The sequence below is a fragment of the Microtus oregoni genome, unplaced genomic scaffold (genome assembly GCF_018167655.1).
Source record: "Microtus oregoni isolate MIOR12 unplaced genomic scaffold, Mior012 000006F_ref0000085, whole genome shotgun sequence".
Classification (NCBI taxonomy): Eukaryota; Metazoa; Chordata; class Mammalia; order Rodentia; family Cricetidae; genus Microtus; species Microtus oregoni.
Window position 1 is genome coordinate 55,951,512 of NW_024543065.1, and position 19,469 is coordinate 55,970,980.

Consider the following 19,469-nt stretch of genomic DNA (forward strand, 5'->3'; position numbering starts at 1 on the left):
TCAGTCCAGGAAAGAGCAGTTTTTTGCCCAAATTGCTAACAAACTCCATAAGGAACCCCTTCAATGCCCATCTTGCTCTTGAAGTAATTGGTATTGCCAGGAGCAGATGTGTTTCATTGTCATGAGAAGTCCTAAGTTCTTAAAACATTTTAAATGACATATTCTGTAGGTCTTTGAAAGGTTTGAAGATTATCTAACTGAAATATATCTTTATATATCTAGAAAACTTAACCAACATGACTACAAGCTTGACTATTATAAATGACTATCTATTAACCTGTATTTCTTATTATACATTACATTTTTAAATGATCTATACAAACATAGTACCTTAATCAAGAGAAGAAATATATATTACAAAATTGGCCTTAAATTTGTATTAATAAACCAAGATTCATACCAATGCAAAGTATTCATCTCTATAGCATATCCCCCTTTAAATGTAAGCAAATATTTATAAATAGTATTTGGGAATTTAGACATAGTTCTCTCCAAACTTCTTCCTATCTTTTGTTGGGTGAAGTATTTGGGGGGTTTTGCAGAGAGACCGACCTTTCAGGGATTTGGTCCATCAAACCACATTAGTCTGGAAGGAATCCATAGGTTCTCACCCTCTGGGGAAACAAAAGCAAACCCTCTTTTCCAAAGCAACAAATCCTTAGACCTAAATTTTGAAGTCAAGATACATTTAAAATATGTATGTTGGTTTAGATTAGCAGTCCCAAAAATCAAATGTCGCTCTTCAGTCAAAAAATTTAAAGAAAACACAATAATATGCACAATACATACTCTCTGTGTATATTCCATCTCTATGTGACTTGGTTTTTTTTTATTCCTTTAATCTATGATTGTCTATACACTGTCTCTTTACAGACTTTGTCTTATTTTTAAAAACCATTTACTTCTTTTTATAAATGTCTATATTCTTTTTCTTCTCTCTCCCAAGCCTATGTACATTTATCCAACACTGTGACCCATTTAGAGGTTTTTACATCTGAATCTGTCTTTATTGCATATCTGGAATTATTTTTTGAAAGGGAGTGCTTTTTTAATGCTAAGTAGGTGTGGCTAGCACCAACTTCACAGTCTTGCCTGTTGGCTCTGCCTAGTCCAATATGGCAGACACATGTTTGCTTCCTCTGAGAGCCATGTACATTGCCCCATTTTCAGGTACACAGCAGATCTATGTTGCCATTAAGCAAGTTGTAGCACTCTGCTCACAAATCTCATTTAAGTACTCTGTAGCCAGACCTCCTAAAAGAGTCAGAGATATTTGTGCCTGTGAACTAGGAAGCCACTGTTTTTAAAGATGCCATGAAGTTTTTACTGCACCTCTCTTAAAGGAACTGTAGTGCCCACGCTTGCTGCAAGCCCATCTTAAAAAAAAAAAATGCATCTCAAGTTTTTTTTTTTTTTTTGTGGGTCTAAAATTCCTTTCCAAGCTTTCTCAAGTTTTATGTGGATTTAGCTGGCACATGTTGGCACGTCAATCTTTTTGGAAGCTGCTCATTCATTTTGTGACCAGACATTCTTCAGGACCCAGAGGAGAGTGACTGACAAACTGCCAATATAGGCAGGACAGTCTTTCAAATTTCCCGCTTCACTGAAAAGTCTTTCTGGGTCTGGGTTACCTCACTCAAGATGTTTTTTCCTAGTTCCATCCATTTGCATGCAAATTTCAATAAGTCAGTGTTTTTTTTCTGGCTGAGTAATCTCTGGGTAAAGCCAACTTGATCATGGTGGATTTTTTTTTTTTGAAGTGTTCTTGGATTCGGTTTACCAGTATTTTATTATTTTTGCATCAATTTTCATGAGGGTCTGTAATTCTTTCTTAGTTGAGTTTTTGCGTGGTTTGGGTATCAGGGTAACTGTAGCCTCGAAAAAATTTGGCAACGTTCCTTCTGTTTCTATTTTGTGGAACAATTTGAGGAATATTAGTATTGGCTCTTTGACATTCTGGTAGATTTCTGTTTTGAAACTATCTGGCCCTGAGGGTTTTTTTTTTTTTTTGGAGACTTTTGATGGCTGCTTCTATTTCCTTAGGGGTTATGGGTCTATTTAAATTGTTCACTTGGTTTAGATTTAGTTTTGGCATGCGGTACCCATTCAGAAAATTGTCCATTTCTTTTACATTTTCCAATTTTGTGGAGTACTGGTTTTCAAAGTACAACCTAATGATTCTCTGGATTTCCTCAGTGTCTGTTGTTATGTCCCCATTTTCATTTCTGATTTTGTTAATTTGGATATTCTCTCTGCCTTCTGGTTAGTTTGGCTCAGGGTTTGTCTATCTTGTTGATTTTCTCAAAGAACCAACTCTTTGTTTCATTTATGCATTATATTGTTTTCTCTATTTCTATTATATTGATTTCAGCCCTCAATTTGATTATTTTCTGTCATCTACTCCTCCTGGGCAAGTCTGCTTCTTTTTGCTCTAGAGCTTTCAGATGTGCTGTTAAGTCACTACTGTGAGATTTCTCCATTTTCTTTATGTAGGCACTTAGTGCTATGAACTTTCTCCTCTTAGCACTGCTTTTATAGTGTCCCATAGGTTTGGGTATGTTGGGCATTTATTTTTGTTAAATTCTAGGAAGTCTTTATTTCTTCCTCGACCCAGGGGTGATTCAGTTGAGCATTGTCCAATTTCCATGAGTTTGTAGGCTTTCTGTGATTAATGTTGTTATTGAATTCTAACTTTAAGGTATGATGATCCAATAAGATAAGGGGTATCCCAATTTTTTTTTGTATCTGCTGAGATTTGCTTTGTGACTGAGTATGTGATCAATTTTAGAGAAGGTTCCATGAGGTGCTGAGGTATATCCTTTTATGTTTGTGTGAAGTGTTCTGTAGATGTCTATTAAGTCTATTTGAGTCATGACATCTGTTAATTCTCTTATTTCTCTGTTAAGTTTCTGTCTGGAAGATCTATCCATTGGTAAGAATGGCATCAGTGTGTGGGGCTTGATATGCAATTTAAGCTTTAGTAATGTTTATTTTACATATGTGGGTGATCTTCTGTGTGGGGCATAAATGTTCAGAATTGAGATTTCATCTTGATGGATTTTCCCTGTGAATATGAAGTTGTCCCTCTCCATCTCTTTTGATTTTTGTTTGAAATCTATTTTGTTAGATATTAAGATAGCTACACCTACTTATTTCTTAGGTCCTTTTGATTGTAAAAACTTTTCCCTTTACTCTTAAGGTAATGTCTGTCTTTGAGGTTGAAGTATTTCTTGTATGCAGCGGAAGAATGGATCTTATTTTTATATCCATTCTGTTAACCTGTGTCTTTTTATAGGTGAATTGAGTCATTGATATTAAGAGACATTAGTGACCAGTGATCATTTATTCCTGTCATTTTTCAGTGCTAGTTTGTATGTTTCTTTTTTGGGGGGTTTGCTGGTGTGAGATTATCTGTTGCTTGTCTTTATGGTTATGGGTGTAGCTAACTTCCTTGGGTTGGAGTTTTCCTTCTAGTACTTTCTGTAAGGTTAGATTTGTGGATAGGTATTGATTAAATGTGGTTTTGCCTCTGACTCATTTTAATAGGGTCTTTTCTGCTCATTCTGCCAGATGGGAAGATCACCCCCTTCCCTTCAACTATTTTTCCTTGTTTCCTTTTTAAATTTCATTTTTAACGTGTTTTGCCTCCATGTATGTTTGTACACTAAGTTCATACACAGTGACCAGAGGAGCTGTGAGCTATCATTTGAGTGCTGGCAAACTAACCTAGGTCCTCTGGAAGAGGAGCACCCAGCCACGTCTCCAGCCCCTTCCCTTATGTTCTTTACTGGAAGAGTCCATCAATTCTTCAAAATACGTACTCAATTTTGAAACAAAACCCAAATATTTACTATGTGTAGGGGATGGTGACTGCACTATGATCAGACTGCATTCCCTGACTGCGCTGTGTTTCAGTCTGGAGATGAGAAAGTGGTTCTCAACCTGGGGGTCATGACCTCTTTGGGGGCCAAATGACCTTTTCACAGGGATTGCCTAAGACCATCATAAAAAAGATATTTACTTCACAATTCATAACAACAGCAAAATTACAGTTATAAAGTAGCAACAAAAATAATTTTATGGTTGGGGATCACTACCTGAGGAACTGAATTAAGGGGCTGCAGCATTAGGAAGATTGAGAGCCATACAGTAGCTTCTCTAAGCACAACATAGGCAGGCCCTAGGCAGCATGGCAGAGGACTCAGCTTCCTGACTAGGGTGGAAGCAGGCTGGGTGTCTAGAAAGGAAGATGAGTCTAAATACTAGTAAGGGAAACTGGAATTTGGCCTGATTAGAATGATGGACAGTGTGAGCTAAGGGCAGAGGGGAGCGTGTCTTCAGAGTCCTGCAAGATGAGGCAGGCAAGCAGGGGGTAGACAAGAACCTTGAAAGCCACACTGAACTGTGGTTAGCAGCTAGGTGACAGAGGATTGCAGGACAGAGCAGCCAGCATCCATACAGATGACCAAGCAAGAAGCGCCACATCCAGAGCAGGCAGGCAAAGCTTAACCAGGAATGGAACCCCTGGAGACACCAGGACAAACGAAGCACAAAGCCTCTGGCATAAAGGAAGGTGGAAGGGCTTTTGCTAGATTATGTGACTCGGAGATTAAATCTCATTTGCCTAGGGAAGTGCACTTAGCTACAAGTCTAAGTACATTCACACATAGGGTAGCATGCCCAGCAGACTTGGTGTACCCAGGCATTGAAGAGCATCTTGGGAACCAGCCCCTACCAAAAAGACAAACATGTGCACTGGGCTTTAACTGTTTACTTGGCAACCAAATGCACTGTGCTTTGAGAGGCTGCAGAGGGAGAAGACTGAGGGGATCTGTGGTCCTGGCCCTTGTGCATGTAAGGAAGGCAGAAATCCCTGAAAATCCAAAAGATCTTCCCGGAGATTTGAGAGAGGGGCTTCAGCCTGTGGCCACGGCGTCCATCCCCCTGCCCAAATCTCTGAAATCATTCTGTCCACATTGTTTGCTCTTCTCAAGCTGCACCCCAGCCTACTTATTTGTCAAGGGGGGACCCAGTAGATTCTATTCAAGATCCATATTCCCCAAAGGAGTAACACCTAAGAAGAAATTAAATAGATCCAATCACATCCATTTATTGACTAAACCAATCATGGGTAAAGAGAAAACTAGCTTCTGGGACAGGTGCCTAGGGAGTAAGGGGGTATGTGGGGGGGGGGGTCACTTGTAAAATTCATGTTCCTGCTCATCTTTCTTGATCACAGTCTTGTAGGCTTTCTCGAAGTCCTTGGCCAGGACAATGTAGCGGTTCTCACGGACAGCCAACATTCCACTCTAGAAAGGAATAAAAATTGCACGCTTCCGTACCACTTTCTCCACCCCCAGGGAGGCCACAAGGGGAAGGACAGACGGTAGAGAATAACACCAGAGAAGGGAGACATGTTCAAGACCCCAGGAAGGCCACAAGGGGAAGGATAGACTGTAGAGAATAACACCAGAGAAGGGAGACATCTTCAAGACCCCAGGGAGGCCATAAGGGGAAGGACAGACTGTAGAGAATAACACCAGAGAAGGGAGACATCTTCAAGTACCCCTGCTCAGATCAGGAAGAGAATCTCACTCACCTCCTGACAGATTGAGTTGATGTCGGCTCCTGAAATCTTATCTGGCCGGGCCACATCTGCAGCAGCTGAGTTAAGGAACCCTTTCCTCACATGATGGGGTCAGTTCTGGAAATGGATGCTGTCCTGCTCTTGTGCCACCTCCCCCCGTACTCCCCTGAGGGGGGTGACTCTGATGAAGACCTAATCTTCACTTTCTGCCCCACCCCACCCACCCCCACTTCCAAAGGATACAGTCTTCCAGGTCTACCTCCTCAGAGAGGTTCATCTTACTGGTGATGGTGGAGAAAATCAACCTCTTCTGGCGACGGTCAGGGAGTGGGAATTCAATTTTGCGGTCCAAGCGTCCTGGCCGCAGTAGAGCTGGATCTAAGGTGTCTGCTCTGTTTGTGGCCATGATTACCTAGCACCGGGAGGGACCAGCTCAGACTTCTGCCATCCCTACATCCTCTTTTCCTATCTTAACATCTGGCCCCCATGAGCCAGCCCCCATCTTTCCCAAGTCCCTACATATGCCACCCCTTGCCAATCCTGAACCCTAAACCTTCACGTTGACGTTTTGGTCAAATCCATCCATTTGATTCAGCAGCTCCAGCAGGATCCTCTGAACCTCCCTGTCAGCTGAGAGTAAGAAACACGGTCAGTCCAGAAGACATCCTTTGACAAGCCTGCACAAGATCCAGGCCATGTGGGCACTACTCACCTCCTGTCTGGGCATCGAATCTCTTGGTAGCAATGGCATCGATCTCATCGATGAAGATGATGGCAGGTGCATTCTCCTTGGCCAGGCGGAACACATCCCGGACCATCCGGGGGCCCTCACCTAGGTACTTCTGTACAAACTCTGAGCCCACCACACGGATAAATGCAGCTGAGGGCAGAATGACAAGGCTCAGAATGGGGACCATCCTCCTTTAGGGTCCCTTGTGCTTTAACTGACCCTGGGAATTCCTGAAGATGTTTTTCTTGAATAGCTACCCCCTAATATCTGAGGAAGGCATAGGGTTGGGTCCCCACATCCAATCATTGCTCCTGCCTCACGGTGACAGATAAGCTCCAATCATAAATCTTATACATACATGTCATTTTGGGGACTTTTTAAAAGAATCAGAATATTAAGTATAAAACAAAAACTAAAAGCCCAAATTTCCAGCACGCATGCAAAACCAATTAACAAATCAGAACCATCCATACAAAGAGAAATTAGACTGCTGGGCCAAGAGTGCTAAGTTCGTGATCACTCTCTGAACCATACTTGTTTGTTTTGAGAAAGGCTTTTGATACACAGCCCGGCCTTGCCTGGAATTAGTAATTCTCCTGGTGCAAGCTCTGCAGTGTTGTGAATATTAGTCTAAGAAGCGTTACATTTGTTTAAGCTGTGGAACATTTGTTTAATGATGCAAAGATGTGTTGCATTCTTTTATGTTGCATTTGTTTAATCTGTAAAGTTGTATTACTGTGCCTGTCTAAAACACCTGACTGATCTGAATCCCACTGTGAGGCTGAAGAAAGAAATTGGTGGGACCGTCAGGCAGAGAGACTGAATAGGCGAAATCTAGGCTCAGGAGAAGAGAAAGGAGAGAAAAAAAGGAGGAGAGGATGCCAGGGCCAGCTACCCAGCCACACATCCAGCCATGGAGTAAGAAGGAAAGAAAGACATATAGAATAAAGAAAGGTAAAAAACCCAGAAGCAAAAATGTAGTTAAAAGAGAAATGGGCTAAGTTAAGTCAGAAAAGCTGGCTAGAAACAAGCCAAGCTAAGGCTGAGCATTCCCAAGTAAGAATAAATCTCCATGTTCATTTGGGAGCTGGGTGGAGGGCCTCAAGGAGTAAAGAGCAACCAGCTACACCACAGTGATGGGATTATACAAGTTTGCCCTGCTCTGAGCCACTGTTTCACATCCCTGGAGGAATCAAAGTCCATCTTTTTATTTAATCTACAGCTGGCAGCAAGGCTGAATCAGGTTTGTTTTGGGCCCTTCCTCTAAACTTGTTTCCTAGTAAGTGGATGGTTGTATCCTGTGTGGAACACTCTCCTGAGACTCTCCTTCCTGCTGCCACCAGAACAGGGAGATACAATCCATATACAAAGGCCAACTGGGAAGTGAGCAAGGCCTGACACTCTCTCAGGCCCAGACTTCACATCTGACTGAAGGTATGAAGAAGTACCCACTCTCCTGCATCACCTTGGGGTTCACCACGTACTCTAAGCTCAGGGTTGCTGACTTTGTCCTAGGCACATCCTCCTAGCTTTGTGCCCACAAGAAAACCCATCTCTGGAGTTATCTGGTATGACTCATTCACTCCAGTCCCCTGTCAATTTTAAGACTGCTCAGCCTCTGACTCCTCCTACCTACCCCGTCCTGCATCCCCACCCCCCAGCCCTCCTGTCAATCTTTAGAATGCTCAGCCTCTGACCCCTCCCACCTACCCTGGAACAATCTCCTGCTTAGTGGCTTAGTGGCTCACTCTTGGTGGTCAGTCACCATCGCAGCAAGTGAATTAAGTCTTGTATCAACCAGGATTTTCCTTCTCCACAGAAGATAAAGCCAGGATATTCCCCACTGCTCCACCCCGGAACCCTCTTACAGTGAAAAAGCCTTCACCAAATTCACTCAGAACAGAAGCCCTCAACTTCTGTCTGCTCTTGGCTAAGGTCGCCTGTCTGGATTGAAACTTGGGTAAAACAACAACACCAGTGGGCTGCAATGGCAACGTTCTGCCTTTTGTACCTTCTTTGTAACACTATAGGGACATGAAGTAACATGGAGGGAACTGGGGGAGGGGCACATTGGAACTTCCTAAAATCACTTTCTCCAAAAGCTTTATAATTTTATCATCACCATCTTAAATAGCCATCTTCTGGAACCGTTTATCTTGCTTACACATTCCCGTCTCACTGAGCTCCAGTATCAGTGGAGTATCAAGAGCCTGTGGTTTGGGGACAGAGGCCTTAGCATCAAATCCTAGCACTACAGAAGCCTGCTGGTGACCCTGAACAAGTTATAACTGTGTTCTTATGTGAGACATTTCTTTTTCAACAGGGCTCTGGCAGTCAGGGTTACAGGCAATGCCTGCTTCAGTGCCCAAAGCTACCCCTATTGCAGGACATAAGGGGTTCAGGGCCATCGCCACGCAAACAAATGCCCACCCAAGGGTCAGCTGTTACGCTGATCAGAGAAAAGGACAGATGGTACCACCACAAATCCTCATTAACGTGCCCTGGGAGGTTTGTGTGTTTTTTGTTTTTCAAGATAGGGTTTCTCTGTGTACCTTTGGAGCCTGAGCTGGAACTCACTCTGTAGATCAGGCTGGCCTCAAACTCAAGAAATTCTTCTGCCTCTGCTTCTGAGTGCTGGGATTAAAGGCGTGCCACCACTGCCTGGCCCTGGATCTCTAACACAGCTGAGGAACTACATTGCAGTCTACCTCAGAACTGTTTGCATTTCCAGAGTTTAAATCTTCACTGTCCTGAAGCACCTCTTCTATCTGCCTCTCTGCTGTCAGAAGACCTCACCTAAGCCCACCACAGAGAGCAGGGAGCTCAAGTGACTGCTCCTTGCTAGGACAGGACCTTCCCTCACCCTCTCCACCCTCCTGACCCTCCATCTATGCTGCACCCCAACCTCTCTAGGGTTCTTTTCCCACCCATGACCTTTCTTCAAGTTTATATCATGTTTCCAGCCAACTAGCTCCTGCCTAAGGCAATTATAATACAGTACAATTTTTCCCTCTTTTTTTTTGTTGTTTCTTTTCTCTGTGTAGCCCTCGATGTTTTGGATGTTCTGAAACTTACTCTGGAGACCATGCTGGCCTTGAACTCAAAGATCCACCTTCCTGCACCAGTCTTCTGAGTGCTGGGATTAAAGGCGTGCACCACCTCCACCTGCCTTAAATCTTCCCCACCTTAAACTAATTCCAACTTGCCCTTGAGGATGCAGATCCCAGGAATGGACTCTTGATTGTTGCCACTTCACAGGAACTAGAGCTACCGGCACGAGGCAAACACTCAGCAAATGGCCAGTGTGGTTCCAGTGCCAACTTCCGAAAGGTGTGCACAGCTTCCCAAGAAGAGCAGAGCATATTGCAGACATCTAGCGTGCACTGTGATTTTTATTTACTGCGGCTGTTAGCATTTTTACTTCACCTTTCAAAACCCTGGCTCACACCCACAGAAACGATTAAAGGGGACAAACACCGAGGAATCCAAATATCCACTCACAGCCCAAATCAAAGTGGCACAGTGCTCTGTTTTACGTCTCTGCTGAATGGTCCCTGTCATGAAATCTCAGGTGTGCCACAGTGAATCCACTGTTCCCCTACCCCAGTTCATTTCTCTATCCTCCAGGGTGGCTCAAGCCAGGGTGAGAACTGCTCCTGAATTACCTCTTGCCAACGACACCTAATTCAGTCTCAGTGTGGCCGCCCCTTCGCTATCCATCCCTAAGCACCCAGCAGAAGGATAATAATAGGGCTCCCTAACCAAGTCCTCTGACTGGATGTCGGATTTCTTTCGGACTAAAACTATTCTCAACTATTTATAATCAGGAACCTCACGATCGCTTCAGCCTCACCTCCTTTGCTGCCAAACACAGCCCCTCCTCAGGAAAAAACCAAAAGCATGAATTTGCTCTAGTGGCATGATGTCACTAAATGAGTTCCTTTCCACCTCTGGCCCTAAATTCTCTCTTCAGATCTCTGTGCCTGACACACTCCTCCCACACCCCACTTCCTCTGGGAACCTCTTCCCGAGAGTCCATGCAGGATAGACAGCACATCCAGGACACACTCGTGTGCACCCTGGGGACTGTCTTCTCTTTTAACCACTTGCTGCTTTGGCTTCAGCCTAGCAACCGCCTTTAGAACCACTGAGTCTGAACCCACCATAAGAAATACACTGTATGGGCTGGAGAGATGGCTCAGAGGTTAAGAGCACTGGCTGCTCTTCCAGAGGTCCTGAGTTCAATTCCCAGCAACCACATGGTGGCTCATAATCATAATGGGTGGAGCATAATGAGATATGGTCCCCTCTTCTGGCCTGCATGGATAATGCAGGCAGAACTCTATACATAATAAATAAATCTTTTTAAAAAAGAAGGAAAGAAAGACATTGTATCACTTCTCCAACTCTTTGGAATTGTCCTACGGAATCAGGGTAGAGTTTTGGTTATTTGCTTGGGTTTTTGTTTGTTTGTTTGTTTGTTTTGTTTTTGTGAAAAGTGTCTTGCTAGGTAGCCCAGGATAGTATCAAATTCTTATCTTACTGCCTCAGTCTCCTGAGTTAGGAGTAAAGACATTTGCTAACATGTCCTGATGTGGGAATGTCATATATCAATCTTTTGATTTCATTGGTTAAGTAATAAACAAACTGCTTGGGCTCATAGCTTAGAACATAGGTGGGTGGAGTAAACAGAACAGAATGCTGGAAGGAAGAGGAAGTGAGCAGAGACTAGACAGCTCTCCTCTCGGGAGCAGACGCCTCAGGAGAGACGCCATGCCCTGCTCCTGGGCAGACACACACGATGAAGCTCCGACCCAGGATGGACGTAGGCTAGAATCTTCCCGGTAAGCGCACCTAGCTGTGCTACATAGAATATTAGAAATGGGCTAGTCCAGGTGCGAGAGTTAGCCTAGAAAAGGCTAGATAGAAATGGGCCAAGCAGTGATTAAAAGAATACAGTGTCCGTGTAATTATTTCAGGGCATAAGCTAGCCAGGTGGCCGGGGTGCTAGGAATGCAGCCCCGCCACTCCTATTACTACAATGTCCAGACAGACTTTTTAAAATTTATTTGACCTTACTGAGTCAGGGCCTCACTATTTAGCATTGGCCAGCCAGGACTCTCTATACAGACCAGGCTGGCCTTGAACACACAGCAACCCACCTGCTTCTACTGCCTGGATGATGAGATTAAAGGCTTGTGGCACCACACCTGGCTCATCGGAGAAAACCGAGGCACCATTCACCTGCCTAGGACTAGACATCCCATAAGAACCCCACCACCTACCCCCAGAGCCTCTATTTACAGACATCACGCTATGTCATTCCCCACGGAACCAAGGTGAGGAGTCCAGGCTCACCTGTCGTGTGATGTGCCACAGCCTTTGCCAACATTGTCTTCCCACAGCCAGGTGGGCCGTACATGAGGACTCCCCGGGGAGGGTCGATGCCGATCTGAGAGAGGCAAAGGATGAGCCACGGGATCCTGTCAACAACATGGAAGCCCGCTAGGCCTCTCCCTGCCCTCACCTCCTCAGCCTCACCTGCTTGTAGAGCTCGAAGTGTGTGAGCGGGAGCTCCACGGCCTCCCGCACCTCCTGCTTCTGGATGTCCATGCCTCCAATATCCGCATACATCACATCTGGCTTCTGGTCTGAGGTGAGCATCATGATGCTGCTGTCGGCCTCAGGAGGCAGCACGTCCACCAGCGCATTGCTGTGTTTGTGCAAGGCCACGGAGGCATTGGGCTTGAGCAGCTCCCGGTCAATGGTACTTAGGATGCGCACATAATAGTTAGAACCTTTGGAAAGGGGACAGGAAGGAAAAAGAGAAGATGAAAAGGCCGAGACATGACATCGCTCCTTCCCCACTCCCCTCAGCCCACAGACGGCACTTCCTGAGTTTTCACACTTCGGTCCGGATCAGCCCTTCCTGGCCTCCAGTTTTGCCTCCTCCAATCTAGCCCCATGCTCACACTTCCTTGTCTACAGTACTGGTCTCCTTGAGTTCTAGCTCTGGTGTCCCACACGCTGTCTTCAGGATGTCCTTGGGTATCTTTCAATGTGTCCCAACACTATCCTGTATTTTTCTCTGAACTGTGCTGTTGCTCCTGGATCTGTGTCAAGGGTGCCCTTGTCCTTGAGTTCCCAGTCAGGACTTCCCACCCAACCTCCCAAATCTATTTACCCAGTCCCTCCTCTGCCCTCACCTATTCTACAACTAAACCCTGCCCTCATTCGGACCTACAGTCTACCTAAGTCTCTGCATGAATTCCTGGTTACCAGCCTCTGTCCCTCTTCCCCAGTCTACTCCCTATAGTTACACTAACAACGCACAACAAGACCTGACTATGAAGCTGGACCACTCTCACAACAACCTCACCTCCCCGTGCTGCCTCCCTACAAACCTACCCTCCAATCACAGCCCCTCAGGGAGCCCCCACTGTCTTAAGTCTCCCGTTCGAAGACACGGGCTTCATCCTGCACAACACTCTCTGTTTACTCCCTCACAGCCCGCCCGCTCAATCCCAAGTGGTCATACAGCTTTATCCAGATCCTTGCTAGGCACACGGCTCAGGCCAGAGCAGTAGTGGCCAGAAGCAGGCCAGGGTAATGGCAGGGCATGGATTTATGTTCATTAACAGCAGCCACTGAACGCTGAGTCCTCAACAGAGCCCAAAGTCTTCTGACCTGCTCCCACTGCTTTCAAGCTGCAGCTCCTAACCCAGCAGCGGTTGTGAAATTAACTCAGCGTGGCGTGACCTTAAGTTTGTTTAAATCAAACAGACGACAAAGAGGCACACTACACACAGGGTAGATAACCACAGTTGGACTTTGTGGGAGATGAGGTCTTTCTATGTAGTCCCAGAATACACTAGGTAGACCAGGCTGGCCTCAAACTCACAGAGATCCTCCTGCCCCTGCCTCCTCAGTGCTGAGATTAAAGGTGTACACCATCACCTGGCTAGTGAATATTTTACATACATGCACACATGAATTGAGGCAGAAAAAGACATTCCATAAATAAAATATGTATCTACTTTTGGATTAATCAATCCTCTGGCCATTACATCACCCTATCTTGCTATAATACGTGACAATTCCCAGTTCCTGGCCCATGGAAGAATCAGGTGTTGGACAGAAGAACCAGGGACGTTCTCCCACCTGCCCACCCACTCACCTGTGGTCGAGCCCACAATGGCTGTGTTCTGATCCACAGCCTCCAGAAACTGGCCAATGACCAATGGGATGCTCTGGATTCGCTTTACTTCCTCCTGGGCGTGTAGGAATTCTTTCTTCAGATTCTTCTGCTCGTCTTTGATGTACTCCTCCTGGACCTCCAGGAACTCCAGCTCCTGCTGCAGCTTCTGGAAGCACAGAGCAAAGGGCTGTCTGCAGGCCTTGCCAAGCAGCGTGGAGGAACGGGGGCAGTATGTGATGCGGGCCCTATGCAGTATGCAGGTTCCGGGTTAGGGTTAGGGTTGAACACACCTTGTAGCGGCTGTATAGGTCCTCCAGGTCCTCAGGCTCAGGCCCCAGAAAGGACAGGCCAGTCTGGGGCCGAGACACAGACAGTGCTGGGATGTCATCCTGTAAAAGAAAAGGAAAACCTGGCACTGGAAGCAGAGAATCATCTCATGAAATCAGCTGGAGCTGTCTTCCCATTCACCAACTCACTCTGCCTCTCGTACCCGACGTAATTCAATTTCTCGAAATAAACACGGGAACTGCTCGATCCCCAATGCATATTTCTCATATCAGGCCCCTTAAACTTTTTATTTCAACATCTCCTCCCATCGGCTATTATAATGCCCCTAGCTAGGATGCAGGTGTTACAACTCCATACCAGATCCCTGCATCCAGGTCCCCTCAAGAGGTTCTAAAAGCCACATGGTTTTTAAGGTCAGGTCGCATTCGGAGTCTCATTACTCAGTTTCCCCCCAAAAGCTTTCATGTCAGACTCCCAACTTGCATTAAGGCCAAAGGTCACTCAGCCAAGCCACAAATAATACTTAACGCCTCCCCGTCCAAGCTACTGGTCCAGGGACATACCTAGGCCACAGGGTCCCATTACATCATTCTCCACCAGGTCCAACCCCCAAACCGAAAAGCTACTGAGCACTGCTATCCAGGCCTACAAATCTGTCTTTTAAAGAAAGTCTTTAAGCTTAACGCCACTTTCCTCTCCCACTCTGCTTGTTGAGCTCCACCGCCCTCCTGACAACTCGGCTACCCAGCCAGGCCTCGGGACCACTCAAGGGTCTATACCGAGGCGTCTGAAAGCACCCAGCCCCGAGCCTGGTTCCTGGAAGGCGCTCAGCACCGCCACTCGGGCCTAGCTCGCGCACAGAAAGCCAGATTCTCACCGCACCTGAACCTTCTCCACCAAAATGCCTATCTCCTCCATAGTGACCAAGCCGGCCTCCGTGCAGCCCGGCTAGTCACGGCTTCCGCTGACGCCAGCGGAAGTACTTCGCATAGAGCATCTTGGGAAACGTAGTTTAAGGCATGATCGAGGCCTGGCAGGATGGGCGGAATAGCTGGAAGGGCGGGAAAGACCGGGTCCTAGGCTCCGCCCCCAAGGTGCGACCCTGGGCTTTGCGCTGCCCGCGGGCGCGCGAGACGGTCTGCGCGTGCGCAGCTGCGCTCACTCGGCGCCATCTCGCTCTGCGGCAGCTCGCGCGGCGTAGGGATTTTTCTCCTGTAGGTGGCGCGGCTGCGTCGCTCTTGAAGAAAGTCTCCGGAGTTTTGTTAGAGGGATTCTCAGGTTGAGTTAAGTTAAAACAGACGTGAGGTGTCGGAAAAGCACGAGTTCGGTTCTCCGGAAGAATTGTCTCTGGCCGCCACCTGCAGAGAGACGCAAAGGCCCCAGAACGCTGAGGAGCCAATCAGATCGCACCAAAGCTAGAGACGTGAGGCAGCTGCAGGTCCTGTCGAATCTTTTCTTCTCTTTCTTCGTCATTGGGGGCGCGGGGCGGAGAGATGGTTCAGCGCTTAAGAGAACTTGATGCTCTTCTAGAATATCCGAGTTCGGGTCCCAGCGCAGACGTGGGGCCGCTCGCTAACACATAGAACCGACTCCTCTGGCTTCTGCGGGCACCTGCACTCGAGTACACATCCCCACTTGCAGAATCACACATTAATACATAATTAAAAATAATAGAAAGTAGTCTTTCTGGAAAGGATTTTATTTTTAATTCCGTGTGTACGTGTATATCGGAGCGGGAGTTCGTGCACATGGATGCAGTACACGCGGGGGCCAGAAGAGGGCAGAGGAGTCTGGCACTGCCTTTATTAGTGCTATTTGCCTTCCTGGTGCTTGGTAGTGGAGCTTGGGATCTTTGATTCGCTGAGCAAGCCCAGCTAAAAGTCTTGATATGCGTTATGTTCTCTTTCACACAGAAGGAAAGAGGTGTCAAGCCTTGAAGTCGCTTGAGCAGCTGGCAGGAATGGCAAAGCGTGGCTGGAGCCTAGATCTGTCTGTGCTCATGGTCCCGGGGACATACACTGCCACTCTTCACAACGGCTACAGGTTTTGTTGAGTCAACTTTTTATTAGCGTATAAGTGGGTAGCAGTTACATAGGTCTGCCCAAATTGAACTCCCTGTACGTTCTGTATGGTATGGAGAATGACCTACGATAGCCGTGACCCTGGCCTTTCCTCCATCACCTGAGGAATTGAAAAGCAAGAAACCAGTTCAGCTCAAAGGGAAAGTGAAGTTTATTGGCTAGCAACGCAGATATCTGAGGGAGGTTGGGTTTTTATTTGGGTTTAAGATGTACCCCCTTCCCCCCCTCCCCCAAAGTGATTTTCACTCCTTCCTATTGGTTTAGTGGTGTTTATGTGTCCCTTCTGGAAGCAGGCCTCTGTCTTGGTCCACTGGTACAGATATAACTGACTTGTAGATCGGCTGAGGTAAGAGGGGCACCCCAGTGTTCTCTCCTTTTTGTGGTGTTACAGGTACAGAGAGACCCACACTATATGAGGGAAAGACATATATGTTTCAGGGAAATGGGTGCTGGGTGCAGACTCCACCAAGAAATGGAAATTCACCATTTTTTGGAGGCAAAAGAAAAATCAGCTATATATTTGTATATATCAAAATAAAAATAGGAAGTAGCAGACAGACAACAAAACATCATCAAATTGTGAGTTTTCAACATTCAGCAGAGATGACTAAAGGCGCTGCATAAAGGCAGCTGGAATCTCCCCCTGGAAAGTCCCGGGTGGATCAGAGCGTCCTCCAAGAAGAACAAATGCAAGCAGGATACAACAGATAATACTATCAGATTGGACACTCACAGTCATCCATCAGAAATGATTCGGGAAGCCCTGCTGAGGCAACCAAGCTCACTGGAGACACCTGGCTGGAAAAAAGTGTCCTCTCGGGTGAGGCTTCCAAGGAAAAGAACAAATGCAGGCGGCAGGCAGATAACAACAAAGCTGGTGGAAGGGGCCACTGCTGCTTGATCGAGAGTTCCAGCTGGGTAGAGGGCTCTCACCGTGGCCTTGAGTCGGCTCCTGCTTCCTGCTCCAGCCATTTTTATACCATCAGTACGCTTCCAGCAGCGCCTCTGATGGAAGTTGTGTACCTTCCAGTTGTTCACAAGGACACAAGGGTTTGTCACTGCTGTTATTTTACATTTCTTTATTCTGAGGGTGGGGTGCATATACTAAACTTGTAGGTCAGCTCTCACCTTCTACCACCTAAGTCCTGGATATCAGACTTTTATTTTTATTTATGTGTATGTGTGTGCACTGTGTGTGCACAGAAGCCCTTGGAGGTCAGAAGATCTGATGGAAACTCTGGAACTAGAGTTACAGGTAGTTGTGAGCCACTGGGTGGTACCAGGAATTGAACCCAGGTCCTCTGGAAGAGCAGAAAGTGCTCTTAATCACTGAGCCATCTCTCCAGTCCTCCTCTTGGACACAATGTTTTTAAGTACACTTCTTACTGATGTAGGATTCCCCTCTGTATTCTGTGAGTATCGTTGGTTAATAAAGGAACTGCTTTGGGCCTATAACAGCTATAGGGGAACAGATCTAGGTGGGGAAAACTAAACAGAATGCTGGGAGAAAGGAGGTGGAGTCAGAGAGAAGCCATGTAGCCCTGCTGGAGCCAGATAGAACCTTACCCAGTAAGCCACAACCACACGGTGATACACAGATTACTAGAATGGGTTAAATTAAGATATAAGTGTTAGCCAGTAAGAAGCTAGAGCTAATGGACCAAGCAGTGTTTTAAATAATATAGTTTCTGTGTGATTATTTCAGGGTTGAGCAGCCGGGAACCAACAAGTGGCAAACCAACAAGTGACTCTCTCCTCCTACATCTTGCTGTTTTCCTTTCACCTCGTTACAGAGTTAGAGGGATCAACTTCCCCTTGGACATGGCTTTGAGGAGGACAAATTGAGACAAACATGTTTGGGTCTGAAACAGAGGGCCAACTCCATTTGGCCACTTCTCAGTGAGCTCATGCATCATATGGCCGTTCACCAATACAATGCACATTGCACCATATAGTATTACCCAGATCATACAACCAAGCATTAGCAGCTCCCACGGCACCCCATACTCTCTTTCCCCCAGTAAAAGCGTTTACTCACCCTGACAAAGATGACATTGATTTGAATTTTCTTCAGACCTCCCCAGTATATTGTGTTTACCCTTTTATAAACTTATTATGTTGGTGAGATTCTGTTGTGTGTAAAAATAGTTCTTTTTACTTTTGAGTGGTTTCCAGTGGGGTATATCCAAGGACATTTCTTTCAGTAAACATACACATTTATTTGAGGAATATACCCAAGAGTGGAATTGGTGGCTGAAGGGCTGGCTCGGTCAGTAGAACACAAGCACGAAGACCTAAATTTGTTCCTTGGAACCCACACGGTCCCTGTGCTGAGGAGATGGAGAAGGAGAGTCCTGACAGCTCACTGGCCTGCCTGTGTAGCCTAATTAGTGCGCCCAGGCCAATTAGAGACTTAAAGGAGGCAGATGGCATTCCTGAGGATGACGCCCAAGGTTGCCCTTTAGCATCTACACACACCCATGCACGATGACATGTTCACATACACAACACGGAATTTTTAAATGAGCAGAATTGGAGGTCATAGGTGCACAGAACTGTTTGTAGCTTTGTTGTCATACCAGTAACCAGTTTTGCACACTTTCCTACTTAGATTGTCGTCACACTGAACACTGTACACTTACTTTTGGCCAGACAAATTCCAACCCATGATCTCCTGATCTTCATAAACATTTACAAATGAGGAAACTAGAGTGTGGTGAGAAATCCCTTCCACTGGTTCACAAAGAGAACCAGTGTGGCTGCCAGCCAGCCCCCGAATCAAGACGCGGAGACTTCATTATGAATGTTCAGCCTTCTGCCTGTCCCCCCAGCTCTTGTAACTTAATTTAACTCTACATCTACGTTTTGCCTTGGGGATTTTACCTTTCTTTCTTTGTGTGTGTCCTACTCTGTGTCTGTCTGTCTGGCAGCTGCCTGTCTGGCTAACCCCCAGGCATCTCCCTCTCTGTGTCCTTCATAATCTCTCTCCAGCATAGATTCCCCCTCCTGTTTATTCTCTCTGCCAGGCAGCCCTGTCTTTCCCTCTACTGCCTAGCTATTGGCCATTCCGCTTTTTATTACTAACCAGGTGCCTATGCCAGGCAAGGTAAAACAGCAACACCTCTTTATATAGTTGAACAAATGCAGCATAAACAAATGTAACACGTCTTCACGTAGTTAAAGTAATAGTACACAACACCAGTGGTTCCTGCCCAGTGCCAGCTCTATGCTCAGGGAACTCAGAGGTTAGTCATACCTGGCCCAGCCTCCCTGTTTATAGGGCAAACATTTTTTATTTTCCACAGAAGGAAAAGAACAAGAATAAAATGGATAACTTTTTAATTCCATCTTTCATCTTACGTCTAAAAGACATTCCATAACTTTCCTTATGACTTAAAATCTATGACCTAAAACAAAACCCATGATCTGCCATTTAATTCAAGTCACTCTAGTTTCCAACCATCTTGGCCAGGTCTGTGTGGCTCTTGGCCGGTACTGTTGTGGCATATCCACCAGAGAAGAATGCCAATAGGAAGTCTTCACACTGGGTGTTCAACACCCCAGTGTAGCTCCGCACCTTTCTCA

At 46.1% G+C, this 19,469-nt stretch overlaps 1 protein-coding gene and 1 long non-coding RNA gene across 5 annotated transcripts; one reads left to right on the forward strand and one right to left on the reverse strand.

Moving 5' to 3' along the window:
* Nucleotides 1-5,090: 5,090 nt before the first annotated feature.
* On the reverse strand, nt 5,091-14,826 carry Psmc4 (proteasome 26S subunit, ATPase 4). Its single transcript, XM_041653686.1, has 10 exons — nt 14,686-14,826; nt 13,806-13,904; nt 13,495-13,681; nt 11,859-12,115; nt 11,676-11,769; nt 6,300-6,467; nt 6,141-6,217; nt 5,831-5,999; nt 5,600-5,655; nt 5,091-5,309 (listed from the first exon to the last, which is right to left on the reverse strand). The coding sequence occupies exons 1-10, from the start codon at nt 14,719-14,721 to the stop codon at nt 5,196-5,198; spliced, it is 1,257 nt and encodes a 418-aa protein (XP_041509620.1). The 5' UTR covers nt 14,722-14,826; the 3' UTR covers nt 5,091-5,195.
* A 152-nt stretch (nt 14,827-14,978) lies between these two features.
* LOC121449987 lies at nt 14,979-17,920 on the forward strand. 4 transcript variants are annotated; one of them, XR_005974545.1, is made up of 4 exons: nt 14,979-15,241; nt 15,717-15,846; nt 16,149-16,230; nt 17,590-17,920. It is a non-coding gene; the product is annotated as an uncharacterized LOC121449987 (long non-coding RNA). The 4 variants fall into 4 exon arrangements; XR_005974544.1 differs by lacking the exon at nt 17,590-17,920 and adding an exon at nt 16,483-17,392; XR_005974546.1 differs by lacking the exon at nt 17,590-17,920 and adding an exon at nt 16,486-17,392.
* Nucleotides 17,921-19,469: the final 1,549 nt, after the last annotated feature.